This window comes from Salvelinus fontinalis, chromosome 15 (assembly GCF_029448725.1).
Source record: "Salvelinus fontinalis isolate EN_2023a chromosome 15, ASM2944872v1, whole genome shotgun sequence".
NCBI lineage: Eukaryota > Metazoa > Chordata > Actinopteri > Salmoniformes > Salmonidae > Salvelinus > Salvelinus fontinalis.
The window spans coordinates 41,259,168-41,286,131 of record NC_074679.1 but is presented as its reverse complement, the minus strand read 5'-3'; the positions used below and the strand labels follow the sequence as shown (position 1 = coordinate 41,286,131).

At 41.8% G+C, this 26,964-nt stretch overlaps 1 protein-coding gene across 2 annotated transcripts in view; it reads left to right on the top strand.

The window, feature by feature from the left end:
- adck1 (aarF domain containing kinase 1) overlaps nt 1-26,964 on the top strand; it is a 162,980-nt gene that overhangs the window by 120,239 nt on the left and 15,777 nt on the right. For both annotated transcript variants that reach the window (XM_055863860.1, XM_055863861.1), the window contains exons 8-9: nt 1,292-1,441; nt 11,607-11,804. In XM_055863860.1, coding sequence (XP_055719835.1) covers nt 1,292-1,441; nt 11,607-11,804 — 348 coding nt within the window. The remainder of the gene's footprint in view (nt 1-1,291; nt 1,442-11,606; nt 11,805-26,964) is intronic.

Here is a 26,964-nt window from a genome sequence, read left to right as displayed (position 1 = left end):
AAATCACACTTTTGTAATAGGAAAAACAACACAAAGTATCGTGATATTTAACTTGGTATCGAAGTCAAAATTCTGGTAGGTGCAGCAGATAGCCTAGCAGTTAGAATCCCGGTTCTGATGGGAAAAAATCTGTCGACGTGAGCTGGCAACAGAAGAGTTGTCGGTGTCAAATGCCAATGTCTGCCGTTGTTCCCTTCAAATCAATCATGCCCATTTATTTCCTAAAGCCCATTTTACAACAGCAGATGTCACAAAGTGCTATACAGATACCCAGCCTGAAATGTCGAAGAGCAAGCAATGCAGATGTAGAAGCACAGTGGCTAGGAAAGGGAGAGAGAGAACACAGATGTCTGCCTGAGGGTGATGGTAATGCAATCCGTATGAGCTGCATCCTAAAGATGTGTCATTGTTCACAATACACCCAAACAAATACTGGTCAGGAAATGCCCAGGCTACGTGAGGCCTAGTGGGGGTTCTGACATTAGTCGACTTAGCCCAAAGACGAGGACCACTTCATGGGGTTCCTATGGCTGGGTGAAGGCTTTTGAAATTGTGTACTTTTTCATGTTTACTTCTGTCCTCCCCAAACACATGCGTGTTAACACACAAAACATACCCTCTCATTCGCCTACTCACCATTAATAAAGCTCTTGACAACGTAACGACACAGTGAGTCAGAGATGGAAGTGATTGTTTCTTTTCTTGTTGAATGTTTTGTCTGGTGGTTTTCGATTGACACACACTGTGCCCTGCTTCTCCTCTGTGAGACTGTCACACACGCATCACGACGGTGTGACTCAACAAGCTGTGATTCATCTCCGCAACACACACGCAGCCCCCTGGACTGATTGTCTCAAACAGACACCTGTGTGTGGGTGCATATTTGGCTATGTATTTGGTTGTAGGACAAACTGTGCAGCGTCATTGTAAAAGTGACATTGCTGCAGGCTGCTGTGTCCTCCCTGCTTTTTCAAGATTGCATTGCTGTGTGTAGATCCAAATCACAACTGAACCGAAAACAAATGGAATGATTGTGTAGGATTTATAAACCTGTCTGGCTTTGTATATTCTGTTATCTCCTTGTGTACTATAGAACTGTTAAGATACTGAATACAAATAAAGTGAAATGCCCAATTTATACCAGCCCAGCATACATATACAGATAGTCTGTGTGAGTGTGTTTTAGATCATGCTGATGATTAAGGTTAGCTATACTGTATTGTAGAATGGAAGCACACACACAAACACGCCATCTCTTGCAACACACTTATCTCTCTCTCCCTCTCTCCAGATTTCTCAGAACTTGGGGAAGATGTACAGTGAGATGATATTTGTGCATGGCTTCGTCCACTGTGACCCCCACCCAGGCAACGTGTTGGTGAGGAGGTGTCCCAACACCAAGAAGACTGAGATTGTCTTACTGGACCACGGCCTGTATCAGGTAAGACAAGGGGGGGTGAGTGTGTGTGTGTTCGGGTGTATATTTTGTAACAGGATCAGGCCCTCTATCAGATACGGCATTTGAGGTTCTAGCCAGGCCGATGGAGGAACCTGGAAAAAGAGCATTAATCACACATTACACCTATTTTTTACCCGACACCCTGGGTCATCAGTATAGACATACACACGCAAGCAGAGAGTAGCACAGTCATGAACGTGCTCACACACACTGACCAGTGGAGGCTCCTCAGAGGAGGAAGGGGAGGACCATCCTCAGTGAATTTCATAAAATTAAAGTAGTGAAACATAAAAGTTATCCTTCTTAGATAATTAGTATAGTTTTATATTATCACAATCATTAATCAAAACATACTGTTTTACAATGAAGGTGTACAGTAGTCTCAATAATACTCTCTGGGATAGCACCATGGTGTAGCCAGAGGACAGATATTTTCCGTCCTCCTCTGGGTACATTGACTTCAATGTAAAACCTAGGAGGCTCATCGTTCTCACCCCCTTCCATAGACTTACACGGTAATTATAACAACTTCTGGAGGACGTCCTCCAACCAGTCAGAGCTCTTGCAGGATGAACTGACATGTTGTCCACCCAATCAAAGGATCAGAGAATTAATCTAGAACTGAAAGCATAAGCTACAGATATCTAGCACTGCAGTGCATAAAATATGGTGAGTAGTTGACTCAAAGAGCAAGAAAGACAATAGTTACATAGTTTTGAACAAATTAAATTCTTCAAAAATGGAGGAGAGCGAATGGAGCTAGCTAGTTTAGCCTAATTAAACAGGGAGGGATATTATGTTAGCTAGCTGGCTATGGCTAACAAATCAAACTTTGTCACATGTGCCGAATACAACATGTGTAGACCCTACCGTGAAATGCATACTTACAAGCCCTTAACCAACAGTGCAGTTCAAGAAAGAGTTAAAAAAATACTTATCAAATAAACTAAAGTTAAATATAATAAAGTAACACAATAAAATGACAATAACGAGGCTATATACAGGGGGAACCGGTACCGAGTCGAAGTAATTTGGGGGGGGGGGGGGTTGTCAATGTAAATAGTCCGGTTGCCATTTGATTAATTGTTCAGGAGTCTTATGGCTTGGGGGTAGAAGATATTAAGGAGCCTTTTGGTCCTAGACTTGACTCTCCAGTAAAAAAACAGTCTATGACGTGGGTGACTGGAGTCTCTGACATTTTGTTTTGGGCTTTCCTCTGACACCGCCAAGTATATAGGTCCTGGATGGCTGGAAGCTTGGCCCCAGTAATGTACTGGGCCGTGCGCACTACCCTCTGTAGCATCTTACAGTCTGATGCCGAGCAGTAGCCATCAGGAAGCTCTTGATAGTGCAGCTGTAGATCTTTTTGAGGATCTGGGGACCCATGCCAAATAATTTCAATCTCCTGAGGGCGAAAAGGTGTTGTCGTGCCCTCTTAACGACTCTCTTGGTTTGTTTGGGCCATAACAGTACGTTGGTGATGTGGACACCAAAGAACTTGAAGCTCTCAACCTGCTCCACTACAGCCCCATCGATGAGAACGGGGGCCTCTTCGGCCCGCCTTTTCCTGTAGTCCACAATCAGCTCCTTTGTCTTGCTCCCATTGAGGGAGAGGTTGTTGTCCTGCCACCACACTGCCAGGTCTCTGACCTCCCTATAGGCCGTCTCATTTAGAGGTCGACCGATTAATCTGAGTGGCCGATTTAATTAGGGCCGATTTCAAGTTTCCATAACAATCGGAAATCGGTATTTTTGGATGCCAATTTTGCCGATGTAAAGAAAAAAAAGTTTCTTTTTTTTTCTTTACACCTTTATTTAACTAGGCAAGTCAGTTAAGACCACATTCTTATTTTCAATGACGGCCTAGGAACGGTGGGTTAACTGCCTTGTTCAGGGGCAGAACGACAGATGTTTACCTTGTCAGCTCAGGGATTCAATCTTGCAACCTTACGGTTAACCTTTCTAGGACACACGTTCCGCTAGCGGAACCCCCCCCAAACATTCCGCTGAAAAGGCAGCGCGCGGAATTCAAAAATATTTTTGGGGAATATTTAACTTTTACACATTAACAAGTCCAATACAGCAAATGAAAGATAAACATCTTGTGAATCCAGCCAACATGTCCAATTTTTTTTATGTTTTACAGCGAAAACACAACATTTATGTTAGCTCACCACCAAATCCAAAAAACACACAGCCATTTTTCCCAGCAAATATAGCTTTCACAAAACCCAGAAATAGAGAACATTAATCACTAACCTTTGAACATCTTCATCAGATGACACTCATATGACATCATGTTACACAATACATTTATGTTTTGTTCGATAATGTGCATATTTATAGCCACAAAACTTGGTTTACATTGGCGCCATGTTCAGAAATGCCTCCAAAATATCCGGAGTAATTACAGAGAGCTATGCCAAATAACAGAAATACTCATCATAAAACTTTGATGAAAGATACATGTTTTACATTTAATTAAAGATACACTAAAAAAAGATAAAACTTTTGTAAAAAGCACACCATGCAATAATCTGAGACGGCGCTCAGAAATACACAACATTTCTCCGCCATGTTGGAGTCAACAGAAATACGAAATTACATCATAAATATTCCCTTACCTTTGATGATCTTTCATCAGAATGCAGTGCCAGGAATCCTAGTTCCACAATACATTGTTGTTTTATAATGTCCATTACTTATGTTGAATTAGCATTTTTAGCTAGCATGTGTAGTACACGTGTCCAAACACTTGCGCAATTGAACGCAAACATCGGACGAAAACTTCAAAAAGTTATATTACAAGTCCGATAAACTGGTCAAACTTAGTTGAGAATCAATCTTCAGGATGTTGTTATCATATATATCCAATAACGTCCCAACCGAAGCATTTCTTCATGTTTGTAAAAGTAATGGCATCTCTGGTCACCCATGTCTAGCGTGTGTGACCAGGAACTGGCAATCTGCCAGACCAGTGACTCAAATAGCTCCCATCTGGCCCCACATCACACTAGAGGCTTCATTCCACGTTCTACTGACTGTTGACATCTAGTGGAAGGCGTATGAAGTGCAAACAGATCCATAAATTACAGGGATATGAATAGGCGATGACTTTCACAGCGACCCTTTTCAGAATTTTCACTTCCTGTTTGGAAGTTTGCCTACCATATGAGTTCTGTTATACTCACAGACATAATTTAAACAGTTTTAGAAACTTCTGAGTGTTTTCTATCAAATAGTAATAATGATATGCATATATTATGATCTGGGACAGAGTAGGAGGCCGTTCAATTTGGGCACCAATTCATCCAAAAGTGAAAAGGCTGCCCCCTATCCCTAAAAAGTCCAACGCTCTAACCACCTGCCTCACGAGGAGCCCGCCTGTTACTCAAATGCAGTAAGAAGCCAAGGTAAGTTGCTAGCTAGCATGAAACTTATCTTGTAAAAAACAATCAATCAATCACTACACATGGTTGATGATATTACTAGTTTATCTAGCGTGACCCTGCGTTGCATATAATCGATGCGGTGCGCATTCGCGAAAAAGGACTGTCGTTGCTCCAACGTGTACCTAACCATAAACCTCAAAGCCTTTCTTAAAATCAATACACAGAAGTATATATTTTTAAACCTGCATATTTAGCTAAAATAAATCCAGGTTAGCAGGCAATATTAACCAGATGAAATTGTGTCACTTCTCTTGCGTTCATTGCACGCAGAGTCAGGGTAGATGCAACAGTTTGGGCCGCCTGGCTCATTGCAAACTAATTTGCCAGAATTTTACGTAATTATAACAACATTGAAGGTTGTGCAATGTAACAGGAATATTTAGAATTATGGATGCCACGCGTTAGATAAAATACGAAACGGTTCCCTATTTCACTGAAAGAATAAACGTTTTGTTTTCGAGATGATAGTTTCCGGATTCAACCATATTAATGACCTACGGCTCGTATTTCTGTGTGTTATTATGTTATAATTAAGTCTATGATTTGATAGAGCAGTCTGACTGAGCAATAGTAGGCACCAGCATTGTGCTGTTTATGACTTCAAGCCTATCAACTCCAGAGATTAGGCTGGTGTAACCGATGTGAAATGGCTAGCTAGTTAGCGGGGTGCGCGCTTTCAAACGTCACTCGCTCTGAGACTTGGAGTAGTTGTTCCCCTTGCTCTGCATGGGTAACGCTGCTTCGAGGGTGGCTGTTGTCGATGTGTTCCTGGTTCGAGCCCAGGTAGAGGCGAGGAGAGGGATGAGGGATGGAAGCTATACTGTTACACTGGCAATACTAAAGTGCCTATAAGAACATCCAATAGTCAAAGGTATATGAAATACAAATGGTATAGAGAGAAATAGTCCTATAATTCCTATAATAACTACAACCTAAAACTTCTTACCTGGGTATATTGAAGACTCGTGTTAAAAGGAACCACCAGCTTTCATATGTTCTCATGTTCTGAGCAAGGAACTTAAACGTTAGCTTTCTTACATGGCACATATGGGCACTTTTACTTTCTTCTCCAACACTTTGTTTTTGCATTATTTAAACCAAATTTAACATGTTTCATTATTTATTTGAGGAAAAATTGATTTTATTGATGTATTATATTAAGTTAAAATAAGTGTTCATTCAGTATTGTTGTAATTGTCATTATTACAAATACATTTAAAAAATCAGCCGATTAATCGGTATCGGCTTTTTTGGTTCCCCAATAATCGGTATCGGCATTGAAAAATCATAATCGGTCGACCTCTAGTCTCATTGTTGTCGGTGATCAGGCATACCACTGTTGTCGTCAGTAAACTTAATGATGATGATGGAGTCGTGTTTGGCCACGCAGTCGTGGGTGAACAGGGAGTACAGGAGGGGACTAAGTACACACCCCAACAGATGTGTTGTTGACAGATGTGTTGTTTGGGTCGTATGCAAATTGGAGTAGGTCTATGGTATCCGGGAGGATGCTGTTGATTTGAGCCATGACCAGCCTTTCAAAGCACTTCATGGCTACAGACGTGAGTGCTACGGGGCGGTAATCATTTAGGCAGGTAACCTTCCCTTCCTTGGGCACCGGGACTATGGTAGACGGCTTGCAACATGTTGGTATTACGGACTCCATCAGGGAGAGGTTGAAAATGTCATGAAAATGTTGGTCCGCGCATGCTTTGTGTACACGTGCTGGTAATCCGCCTGCTTTGTGAATGTTAACCTATTTTAACCTGTTTGGGCTACAGGGGCAGTATTGAGTAGCCAGATAAAAGGCGCCCATTTCAAACGACCTCGCACTCAATTCTTGCTCGTACAATATGCATATTATTATTACTATTGGATAGAAAACACTCTCTAGTTTCTAAAACCGTTTGAATTATATCTGTGAGTAAAACAGAACTCATTTGGCACAAACTTCCTGACCAGGAAGTGGAAAGTCTGAAATCGAGGCTCTGTTCCTGCCTATAAATGGGCATGATACGTATTAGTATACATGCACTTCATAGACCTTCCCCTGGATGTAAAGAGGCGGTGAGAGAAGAAATTGAGTGTTTATCTTGGTCTGAAGTGGAATACAAGCTCTTTGTATGACGTGTCACCCATTTCCTGTTTTCTGGAGAGCGCAAGGAGGCACCTGGATTTGCCTTCTGTTTAGCTGCCGTTATGGACGACTAATATCTCCGGCTTTGATATTATTTGATACATGTGACCATATCATCGTAAAGTATGTTTTTTCAATATAGTTTAATCAGATTATTTAATTTTTTTCTGGAGTTTTGCCGTGTTCCGTTCTCTGAGTTTGTTGACCATGGAGAGATTCGTGCCACTTGGCTAGTGTGCTTGCTAAATCGAGAGGGAAAGAGGCCGTTCTAAATCCAAACAACGATTGTTCCCGACAAAGGACCCCTTGTCCAACATTCTGATGAAAGATCAGCAAAAGTAAGAAACATTTTATGATGCTATTTCATATATCTGTCGTACATGTGAACTAGTCGTCGGCGCCCAGCTTTTGGGTACTCTAGCTATACCGAAGCTGGATGTCGTAATGAAGTTATTTTTAGAATTCTATCACGGCGATTTCATTAAGAACTAATGGATCTATCATTTCCTATACAACATGTATTTTTTAGTTATGTTTATGAATAGCTATTTGGTCAGAATATGTGTGTCAGAAAAAGTGTCAGAAAAATATCCGGACGTTGTGGAAAAAGTAGCTACGATAGCACAATATATAACCACTGATTTCAGCTCTAAATATGCACATTTTCGAACAAAACATAAGTGTATGTATAACCTGATGTTATAGGACTGTCATCTGATGAAGAATATCAAGGTTAGTCAAAAATGATATATCTTTTACTGGTTTGTTACGATCGCTAACCTTTGCTACTGGGAAATGGCTTGTGTTTCTGGCTATTGTGGTAAGCTAATATAACGCTATATTGTGTTTTCGCTGTAAAACACTTTAATAAATCGGAAATATTGGCTGGAATCACAAGATGCCTGTCTTTCATTTGCTGTACGCCATGTATTTTTCAGAAATGTTTTATGATGAGTAATTAGATATTTGACGTTGGTGTCTGTAATTATTATGGCTGCGTCCGGTGCAATTTCTGATTGTAGCTGCAATGTAAACTATGATTTATACCTGAAATATGCAATTTTTTTTAACAAAACATAGATTTATTGTTAAAAATGTTATAAGACTGTCATCTGATGAAGTTGTTTGTTGGTTAGTTTGGTTGGTTCTTAGTTAGTTAGGTTGGCTTTGTGCATGCTACCTGTGCTGTGAACAATGTCTGTCCTTTTTTTGTATTTGGTGGTGAGCTAACATAAATATACGTGCTGTTTTCGCTGTAAAACATTTTAAAAATCGGACATGTAGGCTGGATTCACAAGATGTGTACCTTTCATTTGCTGTATTGGACTTGTTAATGTGTGAAAGTTAAATATTAAAAAAATATATATTTTGAATTTCACGCCCTGCACTTGAGCTGGCTGTTGTCATAAGTTTACCGACGTCGGGCTTGCAGCCAGAAGAAGTTTTAAAGGTCTTGCTCACATCGGTTACCAAGAGCGTTATCACATAGTCGTCTAGAAAAGCTGGTGCTCTCATTGCTTCAGTGTTGCTTGCCTTGAAGCGAGCATAAAAGGCATTAAGCTCATCTGGTAGGCTTGCGTCACTGGGCAGCTCGCGTCTGGGTTACCCTTTCTTGTCCGTAATAGTTTTTAAGCCCTGCCACTGCCGAGGAGCTTCAGAGCCGGTGTAGTACGATTTAATCTTAATCCTGTATTGACGCTTTGCATGTTTGATGGTTCGTCTGAGGGCATAGCAGGATTTCTTTTCAGCTTCCGGATTAGGGTCCCGCTCCTTGAAAGCGTCAGCTCTAGCCTTTAGCTCGATTTCTGATGTTGCCTGTAATCCATGGCTTCTGGTTGGTATATTTACTTACGGTCACTGGGGACGACGTCGTCAATGCACTTATTGATGAAGCCGATGACTGAGGTGGTATTCCTTACCTCCTTGCTTCATTTGCACATACTGTATACAGATTTTTCTACTGTGTTATTGACTGTACGTTTGTTTATCCCATGTGTAACACTGTTGTTTTTGTCGCACTGCTTTGCTTTATCTTGGAAAGGTCAAAGTTGTAAATGAGAATTTGTTCTCAACTGGCCTACCTTGTTAAAAAAAAAGGTGAAATAAATAAAATTTAAATTTAAAAAATTCCATTGGATGTATCCCGGAACATATTCCAGTCTGTGCCAGCAAAATAGTCATGTATCTTGGCATCCGCGTCATCTGACCACTTCTGTATTGAGCGAGTCACTGGTACTTCCAGCTTTAGTTTTTGCTTGTAAGCAGGAACCAGGAGGATAGAATTATGGTCAGATTTGTCAAATGGAGGGCTGAGGAGAGCTTTGTATGCATCTCTGTGTGTGGAGTAAAGGTGGTCTAGAGTTTGTTTTCTTTTGTTTGTTTTTTTTGCACATGTGACATGCTGGTAGAAATTAGGTAAAACTGATTTAAGTTTGCCTGCGTTAAAGTCCCCGGCCACTAGGAGCGCCGCTTTTGGCCTTATACAGTTGTTTGAGTGCGGTCTGTGTGCCAGCATCGGGTTTGTGGTGATAAATAGACGGCTACGAATAATATAGATGAGAACTCTCTTGGTAGATAGTGTGGTCTACAGCTTATCATAAGGTACTCTACCTCAGGCGAGCAATACCTCGAGACTTCTTTAATATTAGTTATTGACAAATAGACACACACCCCATCCCTCGTCTTACCAGACATAGCTTCTCTGTCCTGCCGATGCATGGAAAATCCCGCTAGCTCTATATTATCCGTGTCGTCATTCAGCCACAACTCGGTGAAACATAAGATATTACAGTTTTTAATGTCCCGTTGGTAGGATAATCAATTTTATTTTCCAATGATTGCACGTTGGCTAATATTTGAAGTCTTCCAAGTCAAGGTAAGCTTTTGGTTTGATTCATTTATTGCCACCAGGGCCCTAGTAGCTATGTTGACTATAACGTTAGCTAATATGGTAACAATGATGTAGGCTGTGTGTAGCGGTTAGCGGTTATGCTATGGAGGTTTGGCTTGGAAAAGTTTTTTTGCCTGGTCAGACAGCTGTTATCTTGTGCAATGTAGTACGAAAGGAAAAGGTGAGAGGATGAGAGCGCGTAGATGCGAGAAGGAATTATGTAATGAACAAAGTGATCATGCTGTTTTTATGTGGCTGCTATGGGTGAATAATAGTGTTTTCGGGATAGGCGTGTATTCATTCCGCTGATTCTGTTGAAAAGCGCTTCTTAAACGGAAGCAAACGGGGATGAACGTACCTGAATTTGTCCAAAAGAAACTCTCGTTTGCAACTGTTGGACTAAGGATTACACGCTAGATCAGCTAGGTGCTGGCAAGAGTGTGCGAGGCGGCATTGAATGTGTCACCGTCTCACACCTTGATTGCGCACATTTTTTTATCGACCTGTTGTACATTTTTGTTCATACGCTAGGTTGTAGCAACTTCATGATGGTTATGGGGAGAATTTGAGTATCATGTAGTAAGTAGCCTAAACCTTTCGACATTGAGCTGGATGAATGGAATATGAATGACAGTCATCCAATATGCTGTAATAGAAATAAGGCCATGCTCCTAAAGAAAACAAAAAACATCCTCCCTCATCTTAAACGGCACCGACCGGTACTGACATACATTCACGCTAGAGCAGACTAAAAGCTTTTCAATAATCTGCAAAGATGTGCTTCACCATCAGACAAATCCAGCAGCATGTTTGACAGTCTCACACACACACACTCACACACACAGGTGCGCCATGCATACAAATCCCTGGGCCTCTGTCAGCCCTGGATGGTAGATGTAGTGGTTGTAAGTGCAATCATGAAGATCATTTGGTGATAAATATGCTCCTCTGATGCTGGCTTATGAAAGGATGAACAAGAAAGAGAGCGAGAGAGTGAAATAGAAAGAGAGAGAGAGAGAACCCACTCTCCTCCTCTCTTCCTTCCTTTGACCATAATGGAACCAATTTAGCAGTAATGAGTTGAGATCTGAGCCTGGCTTTGGACAGAATGTTAATTCTCCGCTTGTGTGTTATTTCTATTGGGGGCAATTTTTCCATGTTACACGCTGCCTTCATGTTAATGGTGTGTGTGTGTGTGTGTGTGTGTGTGTGAGAATCATGTGGTAGTCCCATAAAGTGCTGCTGTGCTTCATTGGTATGCTAATGAGCAAGTGTTCCTTTGATGGGGATTGGCTGAGCTTTTTACTCTGTAAATACAGCGGAGAGGAGAGCTTGGTTAATGCATCAGGACGCTCTTGTCGTGCGCTTGTACACACATGCAAGTACACACACATACTCACACATTATCACTTATATATATATACACACACTCGCACACACACGAATAGAGTAATAGCCGCCTTAATGCATCAGAATGATTGTGTCTTATCTTTCACTCTCTTACTCGCCCGGTCGCACGCACACAGACACACACTCAGTCATGAATACTTTTCATTTCACAGGTTCTGTTTTTAGAGTTGATTTTTAAGTCTCACTATTTTAGATAGACTCAGTGAGAACTGGACTACTGGTGTATTTTTAAGCCCCTGTACTTTCTTTTCCCTCCAGATCCTGCTGCCAGACTTCCGGCTAAACTATTGTCGTCTGTGGCAGTCCCTGATTAAGGGGGACCTGAATGGGATCGAGAGGTACAGCCGACGCCTGGGTGCGGGGGACCTCTACCCCCTCTTCGCCTGTGTCCTCACCGCACGCTCCTGGACCTCTGTCAATGCAGGCGTCGGCAACACCCCCGTCACACACTCTGAGGTACCCATTCTCACTCGCGTGCACACACACACACACACACACACACGAGGTAGTGTAGACACACACACACTCCGAAGCTCTGTACCCACGCACATGCTGACATACACACTCGTCACACTCTGAGGTACACACACAGTTCACACCGTACACACACAGAGGTAAACACATACGCATGTTTTTTGTTGTATGTGTCTCTGTGTGTGTTCATGCATGCATATGTGTGGGACCGGGACCAAGCATGAGTGTGTCTATGGGTGGTAGAGTGCCATCTGTGGAGTGATGGGGACTGTGTTATGCAACACAGGGACGGGTAACACACTAGTATGTACTGCCAGAATAGTACATGCATAATAATTATGATAGCAAAGCTATTTGCTATAATACTGTTTATCAGAACACAACAAACTAGAAGCTCTTAGCCCGCCAGATACCCAACATGTACAATCACAAACCTCCAAGGAGAGCACATTTATGACACCACATTGTGTTTCTGTTTTGACTCGCTCGCTCGCTCTCTCTCTCTCACACCCTCCATCCCCTCTTCCAGTCAGACTACAAGGGGATGTTTGTCAGTAGTCTGCTCTGGTGTAATTAAGTGTAATTATAAAGTCAGGTTGGTAACATACAGCTCTGACACGGGCAGAAAGGGAGCCGCCGGCTCATTAGCATAGAAGAGGCGATAAGAACATTGCATTGGAGCCACACGATAATGGGCCCTGTGAAAGGGAGGGAGAGATGGCGTTATGGAGGAAGTGGGAGAGATAGGGAGAGGGGAGGAAGAGAACATTTGATGGTTGTTTTTCAGTGTGCACATTACAGCGCCTACTGACGGAAAACAGCATTACTTTTTACAGTTTCAAAACCAGCCTTAGACACATTACTGCGTGTGCTGCCATCTCAACTCAAGATATTTCCCTCGAATCAACACCTTTTGTTAATTACCATTACAGGGCTACAGACTAACATTGTTCCCCTGTTGTCACTGGTGCCACTAACTTCTACATATGGCGACACCAAATAATGATCTTCTGAAGTAATTCATAGTGCTTTATTACGAAATATAATAAACACACTACTGAGGTATTCAAGAAAGAAGTTGTTTTATCTGACACTTCCAAGCAGGAATAAACGATTCAAGATATTTTGATGTGCAACCTAATCCAGTGATTGTCATGAGTTTTGGGTTGTCAATTAGACTATATAGTTGCGATATTTTACTGTCAAAATAGGACTCCAGCGTTTTTATTTGAAAAGAGATGAATTACATACATCTTCATGTGCACTAACTAGTATCATAGGCTAATTAATTTGGGGTTCAACAGCTGAGGAAGTGAAAACTCAAAGCACATGAACCAGATCGCTAACTCTAAGTATAATACTCACTTCTAGTGTCCATGTATTCATCCAACAGTAAATGTAATGACCTAAAAAAAGTTGCAGTTGTAGGCTACTACCCATGAGACCTATAGACCTCGCAATGGCCAGTGCGCATTTCATATCTCAAAGCTATATGAAATATGTTGGTTGTAAACTAGTTGCTATTGAGCTGAATATTGAGTGTTGAGCAAAAAATTATACTTACAGAAAGCTGAGACCCTCCTCTCTTCGACAGGAATGAAGGGGCAAAGCTTCCAAAGCTTTGTTTCTCCCTCAATTGCATTTTGAAATGTTATACGATCAGACAATTTTTCTCTCGATAGGATGGGGGAGTGGCTCGCTCATCACAGCAGCAGGCCCTAACAAGGGCACAGGGCAATGCTCTTTACTGTTAGACTAAATCATGGTTTTAGCCTCCCAAAAAATAGGACGTTTTGAGTGAGGTGACAATGTAGAATGTGCTCTCTCCCTTTATAGGCACTCTTTCCGTTTCTTACGACCCATGACCTTGGCTGTCTAACTGATGACAGCGTCGGAGCAGGTGTCTGTGCTGATGCCACGTTTTTGTGTGAGCTCTGAATACCGGGCTGGCCCATCTTGGTAGGGAGGGCCTGCCGTTGTCCTCTGATCAGCCAAAGGCTCATTAAAGATTAGTATAACAAAGAAACTGTGGAAAAACTTTAAAAAAAAATCTTAACAGGCCCATGTGCCTCCGGTCACGTCACCTTTTTCAATGTTTTATTTTTATGTAAAAAAATTACATTTTGTGTGTGCAAATTTCGACAAGCCCACCCAACAAAACAATTGTCCAGCCCATCTGGCATTTGCCAGAATTGTCAGATGGCCAAACCGCCTCTGGTTAAGTTGTCTACATTCGAAATGGGGCCGGAACACTACCACTGTCTGTGTTGTCAGTGTTAAAGATCAGTGCTGGTGTGTGTGGGTAGGAGGAGTTTGAGTGGCAGTTGACTAGAGTGTTGTTTCATATACAGTTAGAGGTCACTCTATCTCTCACCTCTTTATCCCGTCTGTCTCTCTGTCCTGTCTGTCTGATGCTCTCATGACCATACTGATGAATTCACGCTGTTCACAACAATCTGTAATGTGCCTGTTGTCTTTAAATTAGACACTCTCTTAAATGTGTTGTTAGCTTTGGGTCACAGCTGGTTTTAGCATCGACTTTCTTTAGCTTTTCAATACCGTATCAGCAAAATATTATTTTCCTGAAAAGCCTTTTACATTAGCAAATGAATCTGCTAATCCTTGTATGTTGACAGAGAGGCGTGGGGAAAGTTGGTATATGTTGGCGTCTTTTTTAAAGATTGTTGACATGACTAGCGAACGTATAAATTACAATCTTAGTGTTAGGCTTTCATAGGGCAATTCGGAGAAACCGATCGCCATTTTGGCGTGCATAGAAAAGAGTCGTGCGTGCTCCACAATAGACAACCGTTGGCTCGTTCCGTTCAGAACAACCCAGGGTACGACGCCATGTCGTCTTGTAACTCTACATCAAACATGGGGATCCTAAACGTTGACGTGAGTTTTATGATGTGGGAATGTGACACGTTTGGACTCAACAGGAGTTTGGCTTGCTTGTATGACGTCAAAGCTGTATTTATTATGACCCTCAATGTCTCATCTTTCAAAATACTTTGAGTCCTCTTCATTTACAGCACTTCCCTCACTCAGGTGTCAAAAATGTTTGCAAAAATTGCCTAATGAGCAGGAGGGATTGGGGCAACTTGGCGGGCCTCTTGCAGCTTTAAAGCTAATATCCTGCAATTCTACACATTTTGCTATGAGGCAGTGAGAACTTTACAGTTTTAAAGCTTACATTACATTGCATCAGAAGAAGTATTGAGTTGTAAAATGGATGATTGTTGGAGAAACGTTACTGTGAGCCTCCCAGACCAATGTTGCCCAGGTTTAAGAACATAAATTCTAAATTAATAATATCACATTGTATTAAATTACACCCTCTAAACTTATTCCACAGATCCCTTGGCCAACATGTGGCTAATATGTTAGTAATATTCATAAACATATGAAATGTAACATTACAGTACCAATCAAAAGTTTGGACACACCTACTCATTCAAGTTTTTTTTTTTACTATTTTCTACATGGTCGAATAATAGTGTAGACATCAAAACTATGAAATAACACATATGGAATCATGTTGTAACCAAAAAAGTGTTAAACAAATCAAAATATATTTAATATTTTTGATTCTTCAAAGTAGCTACCCTTGGCCTTGATGACAGCTTTGCATATATATAATATTTTGATCTGGCTGCGGACACCCTGCAGTACCTCCGCTGACCCACTTTGAGAACCCCTGGTGTAGCGCACTGTACACTCTGGAGAGAGGAAAGCATTTTTAAATATATATATATATATATATATATATTTAACTAGGCAGGTCAGTTAAAGAACAAATTCTGATTTACAATGACAGCTTAGGAACAGTGGGTTAACTGCCTTGTTCAGGGGCAGAACGACAGATTTTTACCTTGACAGCTCGGGGATTCGTTCTAGCAACCTTTCGGTTACTGGCCCAAAGCTCTAACCACTAGGCTACTTGCCGCCCCAAGGGAGGAGAGAGATGGGAAGGGACGGAAATGGAAGGGGAGAGGAGGTAAGAATAGAGAATTTGGGGAGAGGAGTGTAATGAAGAGGAAGGGAAGGTTTAGGGAAGAGAGGCCAGCGTACCTAGCTGGAGTTTATTGTTGTGCATTTAGCGTCAGATCCCATCTGAAAGCGCAACATGTTGAACGTTAGGACATAGTAGTTATTCACTACTTCAATTGAGCCTTCCTATCTGAGAGAGAACAGATAAGAGCTCTGTTATAGCCACTAAATGTGTGTGTGTCTCAGTAATAAGCCTGGGTTCAGTGCTGTGGCTTTTTTCTACCAGGGCCGAGTGGGGCGCATAATTACAGAGGCAGGGAGAGACTGATGAGAGAGAGCTTTCATCAGACGAAAGGAGGGGGAGAGAGAGAAAGGGGCAGAGAGAAAGGGAGGATCGATAATATGAGAGGTAGGATGGATTGAGGGCCCAGCAGTCATAAGGACAGACTCTCTCCTGTTGTATTTCTCTCTGTTCGATCTCTCCCTATGGCCCTGGCTCTATGTACCAAACTCTGTCTGATTGGCTGTCTTTCCTCATCTGTAAAAGTGAGTTCCTATGCAATGCATTTAGGCGTGGTCGATATATGTTTATACCGTATACCGGGGTATTTCAAAATACAGATGGTAGATTTTCAATACCGTTAAAATATATATATATACATGCATACACACACACACACACACACACACTACCGTTCAAAAGTTTTGGGTCATTTAGAAATGTACTTGTTTTTGAAAGAAAAGCCATTTATGTCCATTAAAATTACATCAAAATGTTTTTCATATAATGTTTATTATTTCCCCCCCCCCCCCAAAAAAAAGACAGCAACACAAACGATGACATTCATTGTACTGTTGAATGGGATGGCCAATTTAGAGGACAAAACAGAACTTAACTCACACATACACAAAATAAAACAACATCCTATTAGGTGGTACATGTATAAGAAGACAGCATATAGTCATTACAAGCAATGTAGTCAAGCCAAAAAAATAAATATTGAGTGGAGTAGAGCACAGAGTAGCAGCAGATCGTCAGCCCAGTTATGAAGCAGGACTAGACCATTTATCCAGTATCGGCTGCCATATTTTGTAAAACATTGGACTTATATTGGAGGTATTGTATCGAATCTGTTCCATATGTATTACATTCCCTAAATCCCGTAACCACATTTCAAAGGTAGGTACAGTCTCCCAATTTCCAAAATTGCAATATGAGCCTTTTGGCTAATAGAGTACAAAGAGAGAGAGCCTTCCCTTTCTGGTTATTCCTATCAACTGTACCAAACAGAGCGATCAATGGGTCTGGGGCTATAACTCTATCGAACGCTTTAGATAAGTAATCAAAAATGAGAGCCCAGTAAGCATGTAACTTAGGGCATGTCCAAAATAAGTGGCTCAACGTCCCCTCATCCTGCTTGCACCTCTCACACAGTGGTGAGGTGTCCGGGATTATTTTATGCAGTTATGTTTTACTTTTGAGTAATATAACCTGTGTATCACCTTAAACTGCACAAGGTTGTGTCTGGCATTCACTGAACAGTGGTTAATATTCCTGAGAGCTTCTACCCAGTCCTCATCTGAGAGCTTCTACCCAGTCCTCATCTGAGATTTCTGAACCAAGTTCTTGTTCCCAAGCCCTTTTAATGGTGTCTGTGGATACATCTATGTGGGCCTGTAGCACATCATACAGTCGAGAGGCCGACCCTTTTGAATGGGGTTTGACAAGGATCAGGCTATCTAATGTAGGATTATTTGGCTTAATGCCTTACTGTGTCCTTGGAGGTATCTGATTTAAATGTGTTGTTGGCATGTTAAACGTACCCTGTAATTGTTGAAATGACGCTAACTGACCATCAATGTATAAATTACCAATTGTTGTGAGCCCCTTCTCCCTCCACTGTGAAAACACCCTATCATCCAATCCAATGTTAAGAAAATACCTCATCTGTTTCCAGATCCTAAGAGTATGACAAATGACTGGATTAGAGTCGTAAGTGGCTTTTTTCACATATGCTGGACTATTAACAAGTGCAGGGCGTGAGTAATGTTGACAGGAGGCCTGGTCAATCCAAAGCCATGAAGGCATATCATTCTGTTGCATCCCAGGTAAACTTTCCCTCCAGAAAGACACACTGTTCAGATTAGCAGCCCAATAATACAGTTTGAAGTGAGGAAGGCCAAAGCCCCGCTCTATCTTGTACTTGCATAAATGCGTATTTGAAATTCTGGCTGCCTTGTTATCCCATAAAAATGGAATTACTATTGAATCCAGTTTCTTAAAATAGTTTTTTGGTATGAAATCGGGTAGACATTGGAAAAGGTAAAGAAACCTGGGTAGGACAACCATTTTAATAGCGTTTATATGACCAACCAAGGAGAGAGGCAGATTTTTCCAAAAATCTATATTTTGTTTAAGCTTATAAATGTTCATGTTCCAATTCGCTTTCAATAGCTGATCAAGCTCTCTTGTCACTACAATGCCATGGCTTGTGAACTTGTCCATCACTGTTCTAAATGGGGTAGATTGCAGAAATCTCCACAGGCTGTGATATTGGCATCAATTTGCTTTGTTGCCAGTTCATCTTGTAGCCAGAGAAGGAGGCGAATATATTTTTCAAGTTAAGTAAGGGTGGAATAGAAGTTTTAAGCTTGGGATAAAAACAGAGAACATCGTCTGCATATAGGGAAATTTAGTGCTGCATGTCTTATTTTAACCAGAGCTATCTCGGCACATGCACGAATGAGAGTAGCAAGGGGTTCCATGGCTATAGCGAAGAGAGCAGGCGAAAGAGGGCACCCCTGTCGGCAGCCCTTGAACAGGCGGAATGACTTTCCAAACCTTGAAACGATCCCGAACCGACATCATATACTTCCACTCAGTCTAATCAAATGCATTCTCTGCGTCAAGAGCAATTACCACTCCCTCAATTTTATGATCATGATATATTACGTTGAAAAAGCGTCTCAAATTGTATTATATATGTCGGCCCGGGATAAAACCTGTCTGGTCAGGGTGTATGATGTCACACATATTTTCTCAATCGGTTTGCCAATATCTTTGTCAACACCTTATCTTCTATGGGGAGTTATGACTTATTTACAATGGGGAGTAATGACACTGGGCGATAAGACGACATCTCCATGGAATCTATATTTTTTCAAGATCAGTGCTATTGTAGCCTCATACAGTGTTTGCGGGAGTGTGGCATTATCTTTTGGAATGTTTAAACATTCGCAACATAAGTGGAACTAGACTGGCGCAGTACTTCTTATAGGATTCTATTACATATCCATCAGGCCCAGGGGTCTTGCTGTTTGGAAATTGTGCCATCGCTGTGTTTACAACACAGAGTTACACATGGAATAATCAAACATACAATCAATAATACAGTAGAAAGATCTATATACAGCATGTGCAAATGAGGTAGGATAACCTATCTGGGATAGGGGGCTGTATTTTCACGTTCGGATGAAAAGCGTGCTCAAAGTAAACTGCCTGCTACTCAGGCCCAGAAGCGAGGATATGCATATTTGGATAGATTTGGATAGAAAGCACTCTGAAGTTTCTAAAACCGTTAGAATAATGTCTGTGAGTATAACAGAACTGATTTGGCAGGTGAAACCCCGAGCACAATCCATCCAGAGAAAACATTTTTTGAGGGCATTGTGTTTTCCAATGGGTTCTATGGGAAGCCCTATTTATGAGGAACCTTGTTGCAGTTTCTATGGCTTCCACTAGATGTCAACAGTCTTTAGAAATTTTTCTATGTTTTTCTTTTGAGAAATGAAGAAGTAGGGCTGTTCTTTGTAAGTGTCACTCCAGGTTGACTCTACTGTTTTGGTGCGCGTGAACTAGAACGCGCTTCACGTTGTTTTTATCCGGTATTGGAAACAGTTTATTCCGTCTTAATTTTGATCGATTATTTACATTTACATTAAAGTGAAATAATCTGTCTGTAAACAATTGTTGGAAAAATGACTTGTAAAGCACAAAGTAGATGTTCTAACCGACTTGCCAAAACTATAGTTTGTTAACAAGAAATTTGTGGAGTGGTTGAAAAATTTGTTTTAATGACTCCAACCTAAGTGGATGTAAACTTCCGACTTCAACTGTATATGTGTGTGTGTGTGTGTGTGTGTGTGTGTGTGTGTGTGTGTGTGTGTGTGTGTATATATATTATTCTTTTTCTGGTTGTGGCTGCGGGGGTACGTGCTAATTATAAGAAATTTAAGATGTGTCAAATAAATGATATCCAGCGCAAGGCTCCAGCTTTGCATTTGGTTTGCTAACTTGCAAGCTAAGATGTCAAGGTCAAGCTTCTTGGTTACAGCAGAGACATTCTAGCCTGAATTACCAGTCTCTTTAGCTAACATTCTACTTCTTCTGCCACCTTCAAATATGAACATTCAATTATTAATGACCTCAAGGAGAACAGAGGAGTTGATCCTGATTCGATAACCCTCACAGCTATCAACCAATCACAACAATTATCCAAACGTTTTTTTTCCATCACAGAACACGTTGGTATCCTTGTTTGTCCTGACAAAGCCAGTCTGTCAAAAGTTTCTTGCTCACGTCTAAATTCTCAAACTAAGTGCATACTGCGATTCCAACCACAAAACCTCTCTGCTTTGATCTTAAGCCTCAAAATACAATCACTTGCCTAGCTAACAGCTAAACATATATTTTTTGACTTTGTTATAATTCTAATTCTATTTTAGAGGCTCCACATGGAAAATATTTGTGTTTTTTTCCCAACAACCAATGAGCAACTGCTCTGTAAATCCAGCTGCATATTGAACGTTGCGATTCCCGAAATTGCCAGTCTCTTTGCCAATGACATGGAGTGAACTGTTAGCTCGAAAGACTGGTACCCAGACTAGAAACATTCAATCCCCTCCTGGTTAAGATCATTATGCAATTCCTAAAGTTACACGTTTCCTTGTATGGCTTGTTCTTTTCCAATCACCAAGAACTCTATAGAAATTCTTGTGTAAAGTGACAGAAATACTTGGTGGAAGCTGATGACACACACACGTCTCTGAGGCAATGTAGTGCTCCTTCCAGTTGGTTTGTTAGGCTCCCAAACAGAACAAAAGTGGCAACATTAGCAGGGAATTGGAATGAACGCAATTTACATTTATTGTGGCATGAAAAAAGGCTAGCTTTGAGTCTGAATAGGAAGCAGCAATCACCGCTGCCAGCGGAGAGGGAGAGAGCGAGAGAGAGAGAACGGGGGGAGGTAAGAGATGGGGGGGAGAGACTGACAGAAGGGAGAGACTAAGAGAAAGAGTAGGGGGTGGAAGAGTAAAGCAATGGAAGGGAGAGGATGGAGAAAAGCGAAAGAAAGAAAGACGCTCGACAGCAGCAATACAAAGAGAGAGAGTAGAAAAGAGCGATAAAGCAGAGATGAAGGGAGAACAGACAGAGATTGTAGAAAGAGAAAAGCACATCCATTCTGTTAGGTAATTGTTGGGAACACATGAAATTCGGTCTGTCAGTCAAATCCTTTCAAATGTCACTGTGTTGCTTGTCTAGTCCACAAAGCATGTCCCGTCTATCTTCTACCGGGCTTACCATGGAACACAAACTTGTTTGTGTAGTCGTGCGTGCGCGCTATGCGTGCGTGCATGTGTGTTCCAAAGCCAGAGTGGTATACAGCATTATGATAATTATCATCCATGTTGCCACCAGAAGTTCTGAGATGATTGCGTTCTACTGAGTGCCACTTAGGTTCCCATGACAATGGCATTTTGATTTGGAACATCCCATAATTATATAGACCTTGCTCGACTTGATTACATTTCGAAGTCATCCTGTGTTTATGCTGTTCTGTTCTTTGTTTTTGTTACACACCCTCCCGTACCTGCCTGTTCCCCTGCCGCTGACAGACAGACACAGGCGGGGACACACACACACACTCTCTTGACTTCTGAGTGGGAAGCGGGAGTGTGCTTAGCCGAGGAAACACACCTCATCCTCCCAATGCCTCTCTCTCTCACACACACACACAGTGGCATCATCAGTAGGTGTTTGCCCAGCATCTGTTATCTGAAATTGAGTTTATTGTGAAATAGGAAAGTAGCTGTGACTCCTAGACCAGACAGAGCTAAGTGAAAGACCGGACCCTGCAGCTTTAATCCATGTACTGAATTCCAAAATACGCTACACACGCACGCGCGTGCACACGGACACACACACACACACACACAATACTACACACGTTAGATCGTTCCCGTAAATGCTCTTTTCACTTCCCTCTGATGTTTCTGAGGACAGAGAACACAAGGAATCGAGGGAAGAATTGAGAATCGCCCTATAGCTATTACTCCTACACACACAGAACACACAGGCACACACACACACACACACTGCATACTCACTCACTAACACAACAATAGTAATGGGGAATACAGAAGAATAAATCTGAGGGACTGACTGAACGGCGCTCTCGCTCATAAACACACACACACTGGAGGAATAATGGGCTAGGTGCAGGCAGTATTTCACCCTACCAAACAGATCTATGCTCACACACACACACACACACACACACACACACACACATACACACACACACACACACACACACACAAGGCGCTCTGTATTTGTGTGACTGAGGTTGTAATGCGCGTTGTAAATCTACCAATAAGTAGATGGCGTGCATATAAATCGTCCAGTAAGGAGACTGTGTGCATATAAATCTACCAATGCGTAGTTGGTATGCGTGAGCCAGGAAGTGTTTAGTCCGAGCGTGGTTTAGTGTGTCGGGCCAGACTCGTATCTCAGATTTGAGGGATGGGGAGTAACACCAAAGTACGCATCTAGCACAGATAAGACATCGGCCCAGACGATTGATAGCACCAAATGTTGTTTATTTTGATTTCCGTTAACTGTTACAAGGCTTACGTGATTCTGCTATACTCTTGTCAGGATTATAATGTTACGTATACACACACACACACACACACACTGGATGAACTCACATGGGCAGAGGGGCTGATAGACCTGTTTTATTTGGATCCCAGTAAATTCTCATTTGGTCTACTTTAGCATCTTCCGTCACTTGGCTCTCTTTGTTGTTGACACGCCTCTCGCCAGGATTAAAACAGTTTAGTGTTAGGAGTGAAGGTTGTGGGTTAGCTAGAGGGTAGAAGAAGGATGAGGGGGTGACGGGGTTCAGTCTTTTATTTCTAATGGCCAACTTTCCTTCCATTTTCTGTGTGCATTTATATAATCTGGACTATTCTGCCGTTGTTTCTGGAACCTGCGCGAGTCCCACACACCAGCGCAGAAGGAATTGAAGCCACTTAATTTAGGCCTTAAGCCTTCCACCCCTCCTCCTTTCCTCCTCCTTTTAAGGGGCTTATGGGATAAATAAAGTCAAATAAACGCCACTTTGACATGTTTCCCGAGCTCCCTCTCTAAGTCATATAGTTGATAGACAGCTATTAGCATGGCGGGTTGTTGAAGAGGAGGAAAATGGCCAGCTGGAATAGAATCTGCAGCCAGGCATCCTCAATGCCACCCTATAATCCCTCATAGTGCACTTTTGACCAGAACCCTAAGTGGAGGAATGAAAGATGAAAAAGAAGGATGGGTACAGTCTCTGAAAGGAAAGTAATAAATACTTGTTTTGCAGTGCTGCAATTTCTTGACAAAATGCACAGTGCCTTCAGAAAGTATTCACACCCCTTGACTTTATTCGCATTTTGTTGTTACCGCCCACATTTTCTTTGAGATGTTGTCACTCCTACACAAAATACCCTGTAATGTCAAAGTGGAATTATGTTTTCAATTGTTTTTATTTTATTATTATTCAAATTAATTCTGTAAAAAAAATATGAAAAGCTGAAATGTCTTGAGTCAATATTCAACCCCTTTGTTATGGCACAGCTAAATAATTTCAGGAGTACAAATTTGCTTAACAAGTCACAAAAGTTGCATGGACTCCGTTGTCACATCTCTAAAAAATGATGTATTTGGGTGTTCTTGGAACTATTGTTCAGGTCTTTCCTTTGCCACTGCAACTTCAGAAAGAGCGTGAGGAAGTCTATTGCTGGTGGGGTAAGATTCTCAAAACCAAGTGAAATTGCAACAAAAAAAATGTCTAACATGCCATTTACAGTGTCTTCAGAAAGTATTCACACCCCATACATTTTTCAAAATGTTGTTGTTACAGGCTGAATTTAAAATTGATTAAATTTAGATTTTGTGTAACTGTCCTGCACACAATACCCCATCATTTCATAGTGGAATGATGTTTTTACACATTTTTACAAATTGATAAAAATTTAAAGCTGCAATAATAACTCAATTATTCAATCCCTTTGTTATAGTAAGCCTAAATAGGTTCAGAAGTAGAAATGTGCTTAACAAGTCACATTAAGTTGCATGGACTGTGTTCAATAATAGTGTTTAACATGATTTAAATGACTACCTCATCTCTGTACCCCACACATTCAATTATCTGCAAGGTCCCTCAGTTGAGCAGTGAATTTCAAACACAGATTCATCCACAATGACCAGGGAGGTTTTCCAATGCCTTGCAAAGAAGGGCACCTATTGGTAGATGGGTTCAAATAAAAAGCAGACATTGAATATCACTTTGAGGATATTGAAGTTATTAATTACATGTTATGGATGGTGTATGGATTGTTAAATCCACCAGTCACTACAAAGATACAGGCGTCCTTCCTAACTCAGTTGCCGGAGAGGAAGGAAACCGCCCAGGGATTTCACCTTGAGGCCAACGGCGACTTTAAAACAGTTACATAGTTTAATGGCCGTGATAGGAGAAAACTGAGGTTGGATCAACAACATTGTAGTTCCTCCACAATACTAACCTAAATGACAGAGTGAAAAGATACACACGGGTACTATTAAGCGTGAAAAACCCAGCAGCATTGCAGTTCTTCACACAAACTGGTGCGCCTGGCCAGGCCCCATTCAAAGGCACTTACAGTTTTTGGCTTGCCTATTCACCCTCTGAATGGCACACATACACAATTGTCTCAAGGCTTAAAAATAATTCTTAAACCTGTCTCCTCGCCTTCATTTACATTGATTTGAAGTGGATTTAACAAGTGACATCAATAAGGGATCATAGCTTTCACCTGGATTCACCTGGTCAGTATATGTCATGGAAAGAGGTGTTCTTCATGTTTTGAATGCTCACTGTATGTCTTATGTGTGTAGCCCATGTTGCAGACTCAACAGTGGTTTGTTTGGTTTGTAGGTACAGTATGCTCTTCTCTGTCTCAGCTCTCTCTCCCTCCCCATCCCGTCCTCTTTCTCGGTTTCTCTTTTTTGAAATATCAAAATACTGTATCACTTAAAGATGACTGATTTACTGTAGCAGGTTTGTCTTACAGTAGCAGGATCAGAGTTCCTCTTCTAACAGGGAGAGAGGGGGGATAGGCATAGGGAGAAGGATGAAGGGATAGGCATAGGGAGAAGGATGAAGGGATAGGGAGAAGGATGAAGGGATAGGGAGAAGGGATAGGCATAGGGAGAAGGATGAAGGGATGAAGTATGAAGGGATGAAGGGAGAAGGATGAAGGGATAGGGATGAAGGGAGAAGGATGAAGGATGAAGGGAGAAGGATGAAGGGAGAAGGATGAAGGGATGAAGGGAGAAGGATGAAGGGATGAAGGGAGAAGGATGAAGGGATAGGGAGAAGGATGAAGGGATAGGGAGAAGGATGAAGGGATAGGGAGAAGGATGAAGGGATAGGGAGAAGGATGAAGGGATAGGGAGAAGGATGAAGGGATAGGGAGAAGGATGAAGGGATAGGGAGAAGGATGAAGGGATAGGGAGAAGGATGAAGGGATAGGGAGAAGGATGAAGGGATAGGGAGAAGGATGAAGGGATAGGGAGAAGGATGAAGGGATAGAGAGAAGGATGAAGGGATTGGGAGGAGAAGGATGAAGGGATTGGGAGGAGAAGGATGAAAGGATAGGCATAGGGAGAAGGATGAAAGGATAGGCATAGGGAGAAGGATGAAGGGGTAGAGGTATTTGGTATTTTATTAGCATCGCTAATAGCTGTTGTGATAGAAGCAGCTACTTTTCCTGGGGTCCACACAAAACATGAACCATTAATAATCCTGAACATTAATAAACAAGAACTGCTCAAGGACAGAACTGCATCAATTTAAAACGTCACATAGCCTACATGTCAGTACATACACACAAAACCTAGCCATGAGGTCAAAGGAATTGTCCGCAGAGCTCCGAGAAAGGCACAGGTCTGGGAAAGGGACCAAAAACCTTCTGCAGCATTGAAGGTCCCCATGAACACACATCATTCTTAAATGGAAGACGCTTTGAACCACCTGGCCAAACTGAGTAATCGGGGGAGAATGGCCTTGGTCAGGGAGGTGACCAAGAACCCAATGGTTACTCTGACAGAGCTCCAGAATTCCTCTGTGTAGATGCGAGAACCTTCCAGAAGGACCACCATCTATGCAGCACTCCACCAACCAGGCCTTTATGGCAGAGTGGCCAGACGGAAGCCACTCCTCTGTAAAAGGCACATGACAGCCTGCTTGGAGTTTGCCAAAAGGCATCTAAAGGACTCTCCGATAATGAGAAACCAAGATTAAACTCTTTGGCCTGAATGCCAAGCGTCATGTCTGGAGGGAAAGATGAACAGAGCAAAGTACAGAGATCCTTGATGAAATCCTGCTCCAGAGGGCTCAGGACCTCAGACTGGGGTTGATGATTCACCTTCCAACAGGATAACAACCCTAAACACACAGCCAAAACAACGCTGGAGTGGCTTCGGGAAAAGTCTCTGAATGTCTTTGAGTGGTCCAGCCAAACCCCGGACTTGAACACGATCGAACATCTCTGGAGAGACCTGCAAATAGCTGTGCAGCATCGCGCCCCATCCAATCTGACAGAGCTTGAGAAGATCTAGAATGAAATCAAATTTTATTGGTCACATACGCATGGTTAGCAGATGTTAATGTGAGTGTAGCGAAATGCTTTTGCTTCTAGGTCTGACCGTGCAGTAATATCTAAAAGTAATCTAACAAATTCACAACTACCTTATACACACAAATACACACATGTAAAGGGATGAATAAGAATTTGTACATATAAATATATGGATAAGCGATGGCCGTGCGGCATAGGCAAG